Source organism: Stegodyphus dumicola, chromosome 2 (genome assembly GCF_044657685.1).
Source record: "Stegodyphus dumicola isolate Sdum_Otavi_A_Nest chromosome 2, ASM4465768v1".
NCBI classification, from domain to species: Eukaryota; Metazoa; Arthropoda; class Arachnida; order Araneae; family Eresidae; genus Stegodyphus; species Stegodyphus dumicola.
The window spans coordinates 161,110,111-161,125,436 of record NC_140769.1 but is presented as its reverse complement, the minus strand read 5'-3'; the positions used below and the strand labels follow the sequence as shown (position 1 = coordinate 161,125,436).

General features: G+C 31.3%; 1 protein-coding gene across 1 annotated transcript; it reads right to left on the bottom strand.

The window, feature by feature from the left end:
* Nucleotides 1-12,529: 12,529 nt before the first annotated feature.
* On the bottom strand, nucleotides 12,530-14,103 carry LOC146998631 (THAP domain-containing protein 2-like). Its single transcript, XM_085810238.1, has 2 exons — nucleotides 13,511-14,103; nucleotides 12,530-12,739 (listed from the first exon to the last, which is right to left on the bottom strand). Exons 1-2 carry the CDS (start codon nucleotides 13,661-13,663, stop codon nucleotides 12,530-12,532), a joined length of 363 nt encoding a protein of 120 aa, XP_085666364.1. The 5' UTR covers nucleotides 13,664-14,103.
* Nucleotides 14,104-15,326: the final 1,223 nt, after the last annotated feature.

The following is a 15,326-nucleotide window of genomic DNA, read 5'->3' as shown; positions in this document are numbered from 1 at the left end:
ATTTTGTTGCTCCATTTTGGATTCAAATTTAGTTGGGCGCCAATGTGATGTAGCCGTTCCTCAATAGACACTAATGCCGGCTAGCTTTAAAAGGATTTATTAACAGAGCACACAGGAACGGTTACAAACAAAAGGAATATATATAAAAATGAAACATAAACGAAATGGAACATCAAACATTGAGAATAACATAACATAGCAATCTATCATCATGGCGGCTGGAGGTCGACTGACGTTTTTTCCTATCGCCACGAGATGGCGTTTAAATAAAATAGTTCGGTTACAGTTCATGAGTTCATGGCGTGAATAAAATAGTTCAGTTACACTTAAATAGGTCTGTTACAGAGTATTTGGAAAATATTTCGGACATACACCAAGTGACTATGTGAATGTTGACATTCACCGGTGAAAGTCGACATTCTCCAGATTTCGGTGTTTAACCGTAACATATATAATTGTTGAGAGAATTAGATTTTTGTAATGTAGTTTACGTGAGATGAGGTCACATGATACGAACCGGCGAATCAGGATGTTGAATCATGAAAGCATAGTAAATTCTCAATGTCTTTTTGCAAATTTATTGGCTTTTTATAAAATTTTAAACCATATTAAAATGTTTATGCCTTCAAAATAAAAATTCTTAGAACTAACGTTTGTTAACATTTTTCATTTAGATATTGTAGCCAACAAAGTCTGCTTGGTGAGATTTGCACCGGCGAAACAGAAAAGTAGCTCAGAAACTAAACATAAAGATTTAGTAAATAAACCTGAAGAATTTTTTTTAAGGAATGAGCTGAGAGCATGAAAAATTAAAATGTATTTTTGAAAAAATATACAACAGTTCCTGAGAAGGCTTTACAGGCATCCTTAAAAGTTTCATATTTAGCAAAAAATTTAAAACTTTATACAATTGGAGAATCGCTCCTTCTTCCTTCAGGAATTAAAATAACATCATTTATGCACGCAGAAAAATGTAGTAATGATTTAAAAACAATAGCATTATCAAAAGATACCGTATCTCACCAAATTTCTATCATATCCAACACTATAGAATACAAAATCCTGTCTTTACTATACAACTTGATGAAACTACCGACATTACTAAAATGTCTCAATTCATCGTTTATCTGAGATACGTTTTTGAATACGATGCAGTAGAATATTTTTTATGTTATAATATTTGGGAAGGAAAAGCAACTGGAGAGAAAATGTTTGAAATTATGAACAGATAGTTTGAAACGAATAATCTTGCCTAGACACACTATATCGCAGTTTGTGCTGATTATGCTGCAGCATTAACAGGTAATTATAAAAGACTAAGAGGGTTAGTAATAAAAATTGCTCCCCATATAATATTACATCATTGTGAAGAATTGCACAAGATATTGCAGGGTTATTACTGCAATTAATTACATTAAAAGGCAAGATCCTAAACAGTTGTCTCTTTTTAATACGACGTAATGAGATAAGTTCTGTGTACGAGACATTATTACCACAGTTGGCTTTCACAAAGAAAAATACTGAATCATATTTTCGATTTGAGAAATACAGTTTACGGTTTAATCCCAGTATCCGGTGCACACGGAATTTGACTACTTTTGGCGACTTTATGATGAGCAGTAAAAACGGGACATATACGATGAGTAGTTAACGGGTCATTCAAAGAAAATATGTAGTTAAACGTAGTATATACTATGTATATAATATATATACTACTATGTATTTAATATGTATACTATGTGTGTATATACACATACTATGTGTGTATAATATATACAGTGCCTCAAAAAAGTGACGGGACACTTGTGCTTTACAAAAGGAAACTGCAATAAAATAAATTTAAAAAACATGTAAAATTTTTGTGGGTGTGTTTCATACTTAAATTTAGTAACAATTATTACATAACATAAATTTTCTCAAAATATTAAAATATTAATTTAATAAAAATACAATTGTTTAGAACGGGGCAGAAAATGGCTCATTTAAGTGATGGGACACTTTTCCATCAAATATTTATTCAAAAATTTTACTTTTTAAAAGGTTTTAATATTTTGTTGGATTTCCTTTTACTTTTAAAACATGATTTAATCTTCTTGGGATGGATTCGACTAATATTTTTGTGATTTCTGGAGTGATTTTACCCCATTCTTCTTGAAGCACCGATTTTAATTGTTGTTTTGAAGAAATGGTGTGTTTGCGAATTCTCGATTCCAATTCTTGCCAAATATTCTCTATGGGATTTAATTGTGGAGATTGTGGGGGTGTTTTTATTATTTCAGGACAGTTATACAGCAGCCAGAGTCTAACGTTCAAAGCACTGTGCTTGGGGTCATTGTCCTGGTAGAATTTAAAATCGTTATGAAGGTTCAATTTTCGTGCTGAAGATTTCAAATTTTGATTTAAAATGTCAATATACTTGTACTGATCCATTATACTGTCAATAAACACAAGATTACCAACTCCAGCGGACGACATACAGCACGATACCATAACTCCTCCTCCACCATGTTTTACTGTTGGCACCAAGTTCTGTTTGCGAAATTCTTCTCTGGGTTTTCTCCACACCAAGATTCTACCGTCAGAACCAAATATATTAAATTTACTCTCATCAGCAAATATAACTTCATTCCAGTAATCAGAATTCTTATTTATGTTGGATTTTGCGAAAGCCAGTCTGAGTTTTCTATTCTTTTCACTTACGAAGAATTTTTTCCTGGCTGCTCTACCGTGATATCCAGTAGATCGAATTACTCTTCTAATAGTCTCAGAATTAACAATTACTCCATATAATGCTTGTAAATCAGCAGCAACTTTAGGAGCACTCATTCTTGGATTTTATAAAAATATTTCGAACGATAATTCGCTTTATTCGATTGGATAGCTTTGATGGTCGGCCAGGTCTTCTTTTATCCTGAATCATATGATTCTTTTTATATCGTTTAATGATATTGAAAACAGTTGAATGACTGAAGTTAACTGTTTCAGTAGTTTCTCTAATAGATTTTCCACGTTCAATATGCAAATTAATAACTAATTTTCAAATTCCAGGCAAAGTTTCTTTTCGTTTAGCATTCATGGCTGCACAAGGCTAAAAAACACAAAAATTCCAAAACAAACTGGAGAGAAATACTGCAGACGATTTTATAAATTATTGGCAATTGTTTTTGAGTAAAAATAAATACCCCAAAAGATATTTTTATTGCTTACTTCAGACGATTTTTGTTGCATAGTACGTAGTGTCCCATCACTTAAGTGAGCCATTTTCTGCTCCGTTCTAAACAATTGTATTTTTATTAAATTAATATTTTAATATTTTGAGAAAATGTATGTTATGTAATAATTGTTACTAAATTTAAGTATGAAACACACCCACAAAAAATTTTACATGTTTTTTAAATTTATTTTATTGCAGTTTCCTTTTGTAAAGCACAAGAGTCCCATCACTTTTTTGAGACACTGTATATAGACGTTCTTTGGATCATTTTTGGTGTTGGCAATAATTTTCAAAGTCGCGCCAAGGCTGCATGCATGTTCCTAAAACGCAAGGTCCGTAGAAAGAAAAGGTTAGCTCACTTGGGGTTAGAGCTACTAGAGATACAGGCTGACTCGTCAGCCATTTTGAATCTAAGCTTTAGGGTTGCAATTTAGGTGTGGAGCGGCAACTTTGGCTCTTTAGCGCTGTCCGCTAAAATTTAACATTCTAGCGAATCCGAATTTCAGCTTTTTTCTGCACTCCTATAAAGATGTGTGGCTTTTTCCCCTTCTTTTGTCTGCAGTACAGATTCTTTCTCATATTTTTTTTTTTTTTTTTTTTTAATTGCCAAATTTCTCGTATGATTCAAGTTATTTTAAAAGTTTCTAAAACATTTTCACATATCATATTTCAAATTTGTATTTTTAGTTAAAAATGCTTTCTTTTTTGAATTCCTTTATTGAATTTTCAATTTTTTCTTTTAAATACACGCATAATGTTATTTATCTCAAAATGTATTTTTTGACAAGAGCTTTCCCTCAACCACATTCTTAATATGGTTGAGGGAAATCCCTCAACCTCCATTAATTTAGGATAAGGTTTAATCTTTAATTTTTGTTTTTTATTTTTAATATGTTATTTGAATTTTGCTCACATGGAATCAAACGTCTATTACTGTAGCAAATTTGTTAAAAATGTTATTTTGTGTGTGTTTCCAGAAAAAGCTGCTAAACACTTTATGATTTTAAATACTGATTCAAGATATACACCTTTAAATTATAATGCTTTTAGAATGAAGTGCAGAATGCTATAAAAATTACTTCAATGCTCAGATGACTGTGGGATTCATAGATTTAATAGAGTAAAAAATTCCATTAAAATTTTTTTTTTTTTTTTTTTTTTTTTGTTATTTTGTTCTTTATTTAGCTATAAACAATATTAAAATAATACACACACAAATAAATAAAAATAAAAATAATACCTTTACATACAGAATTTACAGATACTATTTACTTATAAGTTTATTTGTTGTTGATGGTTACTTTTTATTATACTTGGAAAATTATACTTACATACATATGCTCTTAATATTACACATATCTGAATATTTAAATGATAATTCCATAACATAATAAGATTCAATCTATATCACAGCAAAGACAATACTTAAATCACAGTTCTTTTTATTAATTAATTTGCATAAGTAAAAACATAAAAATATTCTTTAGCTTCAAATCTATAAAATAAGTCCTCTAGTAACAAACATATGACAAACACATATAGTGAAAATAAAGATAAATAAATAAAAATGTTTTGCTTTTTGGTCTAATGTAGTGCAATTCAGTCTATTATATTCAAATTTTATTAAAACATACTGCAGTAATTGAATTTTTTCCATTATACATCAAACAGCTTTATATAGAATGATATTATATTAGTTTTACTTTTAAAACTAATATAATATAATTAATTCTCATTTATATGCGGAGATGTTTGAATAAATGCAAAAAACCATCTGAATAAATTTTAGCCAACACTATTCACATAGTATTCTTGTTTTCAAGGTATATCATTTTTATTTTGTTCTTTTTCCATTAAAGGAGCTAACCTAAGACCACAAAAGTTCGATAATATTCAGGTCTGGTGACTGTGGTGGCCAGGGGAGATGGGACAACTCATCCTCGTGCTCAGAAAACCAGACCTGGACAATGTGAGCTGTGTGAACAGGGGCTTTGTCGTCTTGGAAGACACCATCACCATCAGGGAACAAAGTTTGTACCATGGGATGAACTTGATCGGCCAAAATGTTCACATAAGTCTTGGCAGTCATGTGCCCTGACACAGTTCATTTGGGGCTAGCAGAGAACCACGATATGGCTGCCCAAACCAGAACAGAACCCCCGCCATGTTTCACTCTTGGCAACAAACAGTCTGTATTATAGGCTTGAGATGGCGTTCTCCAGACGTAAACTCGGCTAGAAGTGGGAAACAATGTGAAAGAAGACTCGTCAGACCATATTACTCGCTTCCACTGCTCTATAGTCCAGGCTTTATGACTTAAACACCACCTTTTCCTGTTACGGGCATTAGCGTCACTGATGAGTGGCTTCTTAATTGCAGTACGGCCAGCAATTCCCTGTTTATGAAGCTCCCTTCTAATTGTTTTGGTACTCACAGGGTTCGGTAACACAACATTCATTTCAGCAGTAACTTTTGCAGCTGTGGTCTTCTTATTTTTCGTCACAATTGCCCTTAATGATCGTCTGTCACGATCACTCAGGACACACTTTCGTCCGCCCTGTGATTTAGCAGATGATGTTTTTCCGCTTTTCAAATATGCAGAATAAATCTTCGATACAGTACCTCTTGAAACACTAAACACCTCGGCTACCTTGCTTACGGAAGCACCTACCATACGTGCTCCAACAATTTGCCCACGTTCGAAGTCTGTTAACTCTGACATAATGCAATGACAACCTCACATAACAGTACTCCGACAACAACTGAACTGTTTAGCACATTTACGAAGTTGTATAGGTGGCGTCAGTAGTCAAAAACGCCAGCACCACCTACATTTCATTAAAATCAATCTTTCTTTTCAAACATGCATTTCACAAGGTGTTTCCATATTTTTGTCCATCCACTGTATCTCATTGATATATTATAAATATAGCTTAAACATGTTTTAAGTGCATACCCAAAGGGGGTGGGAAGTAAGCCTTGATTCAAAATCTGTTTTAAAGCAATAAGTAAATAAATAAAATACACTGGTTCTATTAGAATGTCAAAAAATACTGTTATGTATTCTATAAACAAATCCAAATTATCACATCATACTATATAACCCTGGTACAAAAGAAGAAATGTCTGATTAGGAACATACTCTATTTATTTGGTAAAAAAGAAGAGTAAAACATATGCAACATCCCATTATGAAAAATCCTGCAAGCCATTACAATACTATAAGACATTGATTAGTAAGGTAAACATCAGTTGATCATTCTTTCACAACAGCAATAAATGTTTCATTTAAAATTCCTAATAACATGCCAAAACAGATTCACAATTGATGCCTCATTTAAGGTCACACAAAAGTAAATCCGATTTAGCTGACTATGAGATCTTCTATTGTAGAGGACTTTCTAAGGAGAACTGGCTTGTATTCACATTACACATGGGGAAAAACCACAAAAAAACCAATCATGCAGCCAGCCTGTTCGGAAATAGAACAGAAGATGGAACTCCCAGCATTCAGTAACTTTAACCATTCAGCTGTTGGTGGGCCTAATTATTATTCGAAGAGACAAACAGCAATTTTTCAGTGACAACTACTCTACTTTTTTACAGACAGAATTGAACAGCAAAAACTTCTTAAACTCTTGATTAGATTCTAGTTTACTTTCTTCCTTTTAAAAGCAGGAAATGCAAAACTTTGCCGCTGCTGCCTTTTATTTTGAAGAAGCTTCTTGAGACCAATTCCACGGGCAGTCAAATAATATTTTATTATCTTTGTTTTGATATTGCAACAGGAGGGAATATTTACCTCGCCTGCTTTCTTACAAATCATATTAACAAATTCCACATCCATAGTTACATTTCCATGTATTATTTCATCTCGAAAATTTTGAATTATTTTTTCACACAGAAGGCACAATTTAAAAATTTCTGGAGAAGGACATTTAAGCCCACCTAAATTTGCAAAATTAATTATGTACTGCTTATTTTCATCAATGGAAGGAGTATTTTGCTCACAAACTAAGAGAAACTGTGAGCATGAATTACAAGCATTTTTCAAAACAGAATATATTGCAGCTCCTGCAATATAACAGACGTTATTTTCCTCACTAAGGGTGAGATTCTGTAGAGATACATCAGAAACTTCTGGTATGGTAACAGGCTCTAAAGCTTTTTTCTCCTTCAGAAATTCAAATTCATCTTAACATAGTTTAATAAGTAAATATCTGAATCAGTAGCATAACTGGAATTCTTAATGTCAGATATAAACTGAGATAAACAGATAAGCTTTAATGCTTTCACAGCTTGCAAAGCACTTGGCCTCAAACCAGCTTTTCTGTGTATCTGAGAAAATACATTTTCTAGAGCATCTTGTGTCAATCTGCTCGTCAAAATAAACTGAAAATCATTCAGAAAACATGCCTCTGCTAACTGTATGGCTGATAAAGCAGAAAGAATCAAACCAGTATGCAATGGTTTCCACCCTTTACCAATTTCTATAAGCTGTATAACATTAATAAATTCAAAAAGTAACTCAATTTTTTTGCTTTTATTTGTCACAGAAATTGAGTTCTTTCTACATCTAGAGGATAGCATTTGAAACCACTGACATATAAATCTTATCCACCATGCTGTTGTAAGAGCATTAGGGCTTATCTCTTTTAAAGCTACTGCCTTCTCCAATCCCACAGCTGTTTTAATTGGAAAAAACCTCACAGCAGAAGCAACATTCATTTTATCAAAATGTGAGGGGAAGAGGTCTTCTTTGCTGAGATGATGCATAGTTCTCAAACCACAATTTTGGTTTGTTTCAGTAATCCAGATATCTTTTATAAATCTTGCAGATACATGCAAAGTAACCAAATTTTCTTTATTGCAAACATAACTGGGCAGTTTTATACTATGATTAAGAGTTGCAGACCAGAGATTTTTTAAAAGATGTGGCACATCTGCAAATACATAAATAATTTTGCCCTTAATTTCAGTAGTGAAATTATTTGTTTGGCTTCGAGAAACAGATATTCCCAAAGAATTCCACAGGCTTCTATTTACTGCTGCCATATCGCTAACAATACCAACAACATTAAATCCAACAGAATTGACAGCTTCGATAACATTGACAACAAGTTGTTTCAGCTGGCATCCTGTTACATGTCCAGTTATCTCATGGGCAACCACTTGCTTCCATTTCAGCTTCAAACCTCTTAGTAAAATAACTAAATAGTGATTTCCTGCACCCTTTTGATTTCCTAATGTACATTTACATAAATTTACGTTTTGAAATATCAAAATCAGGATTGCCAGAAATCTCCATTTCATCCAATGATAAAATACAGTCTTTATCACTAGCATTCATTTTTTCTCCTTTAATTTTCAAAGGTTCAATCATCTCACTGATGACTCCAAAATTCATTTCAAGACCTTGAAGTCTTTTATTTAAAGTGCTGTATGAAGGCACGGAAAACCTATTCTGTGCAAGTAATTATAACCATGCTTGCCCAAGGCAAATCTAACTTTGAGGCCTTTTATTATTCCCTCATTAGACCATTTTGCAATGCTTCTACGAGGAATTTTCAACATTGCTATTTGTTCATCTGAAAGAAATGTTTTCACTCCTTTCAGCAATTCCTCATGCTGTACTTGAAGGTGATGAAGTTGAATTTCAGTGCTATGCCATTTTTTTAAAACATTAATTTCATTTTTTTTTTTTTTTTTTGGTTGCTGTAAGTTCTTTCAGTAATATTTTGTTCTGGCATTGCAGAAGCGAGATCAATTCAGTCTGCTGTTTTATAAAATTCCTTAAAAGAACATCCTGGAATAAAGAAAAAATCTATATGAATAATCATCAAAGAAGGGGGGGAACACAACAAACAAACAAAAAAGATCTGAAAGGTTTCAGATTTTAAATTACACCCAAAGGGGCCTTTTTTTAACATTTTGTGTTTTACCTTTATTTATTAAATATCAAGTTTTTCACACTTAAACTATAAAATTCAGTTCAACAGCAATATTGCAAGATAATTTTAAAATGAACATATCTTCAGAATTCCCGATTCATTGTCTCACACGCTGGAGATAAAAGTGTCTTTTCTGTACAACATTGCCATTGCTCGCTTTGAAATCCTCAAGTTTGTTAATCAAAAATTCGTTAAAGTTTTACAACATATAAAATATATATTAAAACAAATTCCGAATTTCAAATTCGGTCTTCCAGATGTCCATATTCACAGTAGAATTAAGTCATTCAAAATTTGATGGCTCTAGGTACCGTTGTTTTATCAGAATGCAAAAAACATACATGCATTTATGCAGATTCTTCACTATATAATTTCTTTAAATATAGTACAGGGTGATAATATTTGGTGGCAACAATTTGAAAAGTGATGCAGCCGTTTATAGTGTTTCAATACAAAACGAAAACAATAGTCCTTCAGGGACAAAGCCCCTTTGGATTAAATGTCAAACTTAAACAGATAATAAATCCACAAAATAAAAATGCAAGTTCCAGGTCTCTTTTCCTATACTGTGGTGGGTTTTTAAATTTGACTCTATTGTTTTCAGCATTTTCTAGATTATTTTTGTTTTATTTTCTAATATTTAAAATTTATTTCACTTAAAAATAGATTTTTAAAATTTATTTCCAGCTTTTCAAGGGATCGATTATCTCCATAATCATGAGCAATTTAATAACACAAATTATCAACTTATATCACAGCCTTCACAAATGCTGATGAAATTAATTAAAATTAATTATAATTTGGTTGCAAGATGAATCTAAAGGTTGTTTTTGCAAACAAAACTGAAATTTACATAGAGAATTTGCAACTATTGATGAAATTAATTACATTCCTTTTACCAAAAAATTACTTTATAGAACATTTTAAATGCATATAAGGAAGTAATTTAATTATACATTAGTTATCAACTTACATCAGAGCCTTCACAAATAGATGGTATTTCATTGCAAAATGAGGCTAAAGGCTGTTTTTGCAAACAAACCTGAAATGTACACAAAGAATTTGTAAATGCTGATGAAATTAATTACATTCCTTTTACCCCCCCCCAAAAAAAGTTAATAGAAACATTTTCTATAAGCAAGCAATTTAATAATACACTAATTATCTTACATGAGATCCTTCACAAATAGATGGCATGTTATCACAAGATGAAGTTGAAGCTTGTTCTTGCAAACAAACCTGAAATATATATATAAGAAATTTAGAAATACAGATAATATAAACCACATTCATTTTAAGAAATAATTATTTTACATAACATTTTATAATTCATAAATAGATAATAAATTGTTAACACTCAAAATTCAAAAATAATTCCATAGCACAACAGCCAGATATAGTACAGCTGTTTAGCAACCATAAGACAAACAATTTCATATTTCAGAAATCGTATAAAAATTCATTAATATATGTAAAACATATGACATTTAATAGCTGCTCAAATGAAAACATAGAATAGATTCTTTACTAGCAGCTGTTATTTAATCAGAAGGTAATGCTAAATGTTGTTGCAAACACACCTGAGATGTACTGTAATGTACACATTTGCAACCACTAGTGAAATGAAATAAAGTGCATGATTATGAAGATGGAAACATTTAAAAAAACATAGTACAGTTTACGAATAGATGTTAAAAAACTATTAAAATTTTTTAGAAGTGCAAAATGGCAATTTACATCAGATACTTCGGCAGCAAAATTTATTTCTCCAAAATATGAAGCTGAAGGTTGTGGCAAATGAACCTAAAAGAAATTATAATATATGAAATATGTGGAAGTGAAAGAAATTATAAACTCTGATCGGATAAAAATAAATACAAATAATCATTACCATTTTCAAAGTAACTCAACTTATAAAAAAGCATAAATACATTGGACTGTTCATAGCATTCATACTTCTTAAACATAAGTAAATATTACGTTAATATATTTTTTAATTTTAGAAACAGCTCTAGGTACCGTTGTTTTATCAGAATGCAAAAAACATACATGCATTTATGCAGATTCTTCACTATATAATTTCTTTAAATATAGTACAGGGTGATAATATTTGGTGGCAACAATTTGAAAAGTGATGCAGCCGTTTATAGTGTTTCAATACAAAACGAAAACAATAGTCCTTCAGGGACAAAGCCCCTTTGGATTAAATGTCAAACTTAAACAGATAATAAATCCACAAAATAAAAATGCAAGTTCCAGGTCTCTTTTCCTATACTGTGGTGGGTTTTTAAATTTGACTCTATTGTTTTCAGCATTTTCTAGATTATTTTTGTTTTATTTTCTAATATTTAAAATTTATTTCACTTAAAAATAGATTTTTAAAATTTATTTCCAGCTTTTCAAGGGATCGATTATCTCCATAATCATGAGCAATTTAATAACACAAATTATCAACTTATATCACAGCCTTCACAAATGCTGATGAAATTAATTAAAATTAATTATAATTTGGTTGCAAGATGAATCTAAAGGTTGTTTTTGCAAACAAAACTGAAATTTACATAGAGAATTTGCAACTATTGATGAAATTAATTACATTCCTTTTACCAAAAAATTACTTTATAGAACATTTTAAATGCATATAAGGAAGTAATTTAATTATACATTAGTTATCAACTTACATCAGAGCCTTTACAAATAGATGGTATTTCATTGCAAAATGAGGCTAAATAACGATATCTTAGTTTCATCCCTCACTGGACACTTTTGGAAATTTTTATGTTTTTGAACTTTGTATGCATATAGAAAACGTTACGTTTCACAAAAGGCAAACTTGTATATATCATTTTTAAGAGAATTTATTCCTGAATTCAATACTAAACACAAAATTCAATTATTTGCAATGCAAAAAAAGTTAAACAATAATAGTTATCGATATACATTAGATAGTGATGATTGCAGTGAGTTATCAGTACTTAGTAGGGTACCCTTTATTTTTGATTACAGCTTCACATCGACGTTTCATTGAGCTAAATAGAGTTTTAAGCTCTTTTTTCGTTATTACATGATACCAGGAAACAATTATAGCCTCAATTAGTTCCCTTTTATTTGATGGGCGCCTCATTCGGACAAGAGTTTTCAAACTGTGCCACAAATTTTCGATAGGATTGAGGTCAGGACTATTTTCTGGCCATGGCAACAATTTAATGCTCTTTGTACGAAGCCACTCTTTTGATATTTTGGCCGTGTGGCAAGGAGCAGAATCCTGCTGAAAAATAAACGAAGCATTGTTGGGAAAGAGATCTCTGATGGAAGGTAGAAGTTTTGGTTCTGAATAGTGTCAATGTAATAAAAACATATTTTTTTATGAAAAACCATAAAAATAAAAAACACATACATTACAAAAATTGGATGTAACTGAACGGTGCTTTGGTAAACCAATGCCTTTTAGACGCTGTGGGGTCAACAGTTGTGGGGGATTAGGCACAGTGAAAAGTGTTGGCACAGCATTGGGCTTGAGTTTTTTACGCCCATCTTGCCTAGAGCATTCAAATTGATTTTCTTCAAAATGTACCTGCATATTTAACAAAAGCATGCATGAAATTTAACATTAAAATCAAAAGCACTAGTATTAAATTACAGTTACATATATTATAATAATTTAAGAATGTAATTTTCTGATAAATTTAAATTTTTTTATGAAAATAGAACAAAATTTTTAAAAAGTAATCATGTTTGTAAAACTACTTAAAACATATTTCCTGCTTACACACTAAAAATAAATTTAAAGTACCTATAGTTAAAAATACAACATTAAGATTTACTACTACAATAAAGGATAATAATGGGATCAAAACGATTCATCGAATATTTAAATTAATATTTAACTTCTTAAAAATGTCTAAAAATACAGAATATATTTATCTTACTATAAAGAAAAAACAAAATCATTTATTATTTGGATCATACCATCCGGTTTTTAACATTGGCGCCAACTATCCGATTTGGCGACAATACATCAGAATCAAAACATAGAATGCTACTTTAAATCACCAATCGTACAGTAAAATTAAAGAAAAGAAAAAGGCACATCACATTTCTAACTGAGCACAAAGTTTACATGAAATGTATGATACAAATTTTACAAACGGTATAAACTTTCCACGATAACAAAAGAAACAACGATATTTTACTGCACAAACACATACACATTCCGCAGTTGATTTTGTACTTATAAAATCAGTTGATCGTCAATAAGTGACAGTTAAATGAAAATAAATATTTTAAAGTACCAAGAAGAGTAATTTTTCTAACATTCTATGGAAAAATACGAAGCTGAACTTACTTCACAAAGATACGCTCCTGGGCCCGGGATCCATTGATCTCGACGAGAATTAACTATCCATTTTCTTCGTCTTTCTTCATTTCTAGGGAAACGAAACATCCTAAAGTTATTTTTAGACTGATTCGAACAATTTGGTGCAGCACAACCACCCATTTTTCTGAAAATTAGGTCGAAATCGATCCACAAATATGTCAAGAAATCAGTGCTAATCCAATAGCGAATACCAACAAGTTAGCTTCAAAATGGATGATGATTCAGCTCCCCTTTATAGTAGCCTTACTTGGGGTAAACAAACGAAAATGCGTTCTCGCCGTCTATTGGCTGTGACGTCACTGAAGTTCTCTCTCCTCAGACCAACAGAGATTTCCGCATTAAGCTGAACGTAAGCTTATGATCGACTGTGGAAACTCATTAGTTCTTTTTTTTTTTTTTTTTCGTTCTCAAATATAATTAAATTTATATAGTATAATGGTTGGTACACACTGCGCGATTGCATTATGCACCAATAATGCAGGCAAAATAAAAAATAATCAGCAAAATGTATCATTTCATAGGTATAGAAACTTATAGTGTGTTTTGATTTGATTTAATGTTTAAATAGTGGTGATATAAGTTCATTTTGAATTTTCGGGTTACTTAAATTAATTGATTCATTAATATATGTAGAACTTTTATGCATTGTATTAGGTATATTTAAATGCCAGCGGTCTTCAATATTGTTGTGAATTGTGACAAATGCATATAAATATAAACCATTACTCATCAAGTAACAACATTTTTATTACTGAAGCAACTCCCAGCTATGGCTGCATAATGTTGAACAGAAATGTTTAGTGATACATATATCTCCATGGAAGCCATGACCAGGGTCTGAAGTGGCAGACCAGACAGCAGCTAATGAATTATTTAAAAAAAAAGTTACATGGGCATACAAGTCCTAGTTTTTATGCATATCATTTTAGATTTTACGATCAGAGTTTTTATGGAGGTAAAAAGCATCAAAACATGTCATATACTGCAAGGAATACAGTATTACATAGCATATAATTATATAATATCACATACACTTTCAGTAATCCAATGTAAACAAAAATACCATAAGCTTAGAAATGCATAATAAAGAAAACACTATATCATGAATAACAGGGAAATTTAAATCTATGTTAGCTTATTACAATTTGACTAGATCACAAGTTAATGCAACTAATTAATGCGACTAGTTAATGCGATACTAAAGATACAGTATCGCATTGATTGAAATTACACTGGTTATAAATGCATCTACGGCTAAAATCAAAATTCACAAAATACAGCGAGTTCACGGGTGTATAAGTACAAATCTATTAAAGATACATAGTTTTAGTAATCTGCATGTTTTTCCCTGATGCATACAAGGGTGTCCATCGAGGGAATGGAGGCCTTTGTGTATTCCTTTTTAAGAGAAATTGCCTTTTATCCCTATAACACGTGAAGAAAAACATGAAAACTCAAATGCAGCCAGCCCATTCATCAGGATATGAACCTGGGTTGACCTACCAGTGTTAGCAAGTTAAATGCTGGGCCACAGTGGGCATTGGTGAGATGTTGCACATACTTACAAATACAGTATATGTAATAACACTCCATACATAAAATACCGTATGTACGATTATGTACAATAAATAAGAAAATATCTGATACAATTCCTTCAGTACTCTTATGTGCAAGCATGTTACATTATGCATTGCTTGTAAGTGCAAATAGCATTAATATATAGCATTACTATATATGTACAAACAGCAATATACTAATGCAATTTGTAATATTATAAATATCA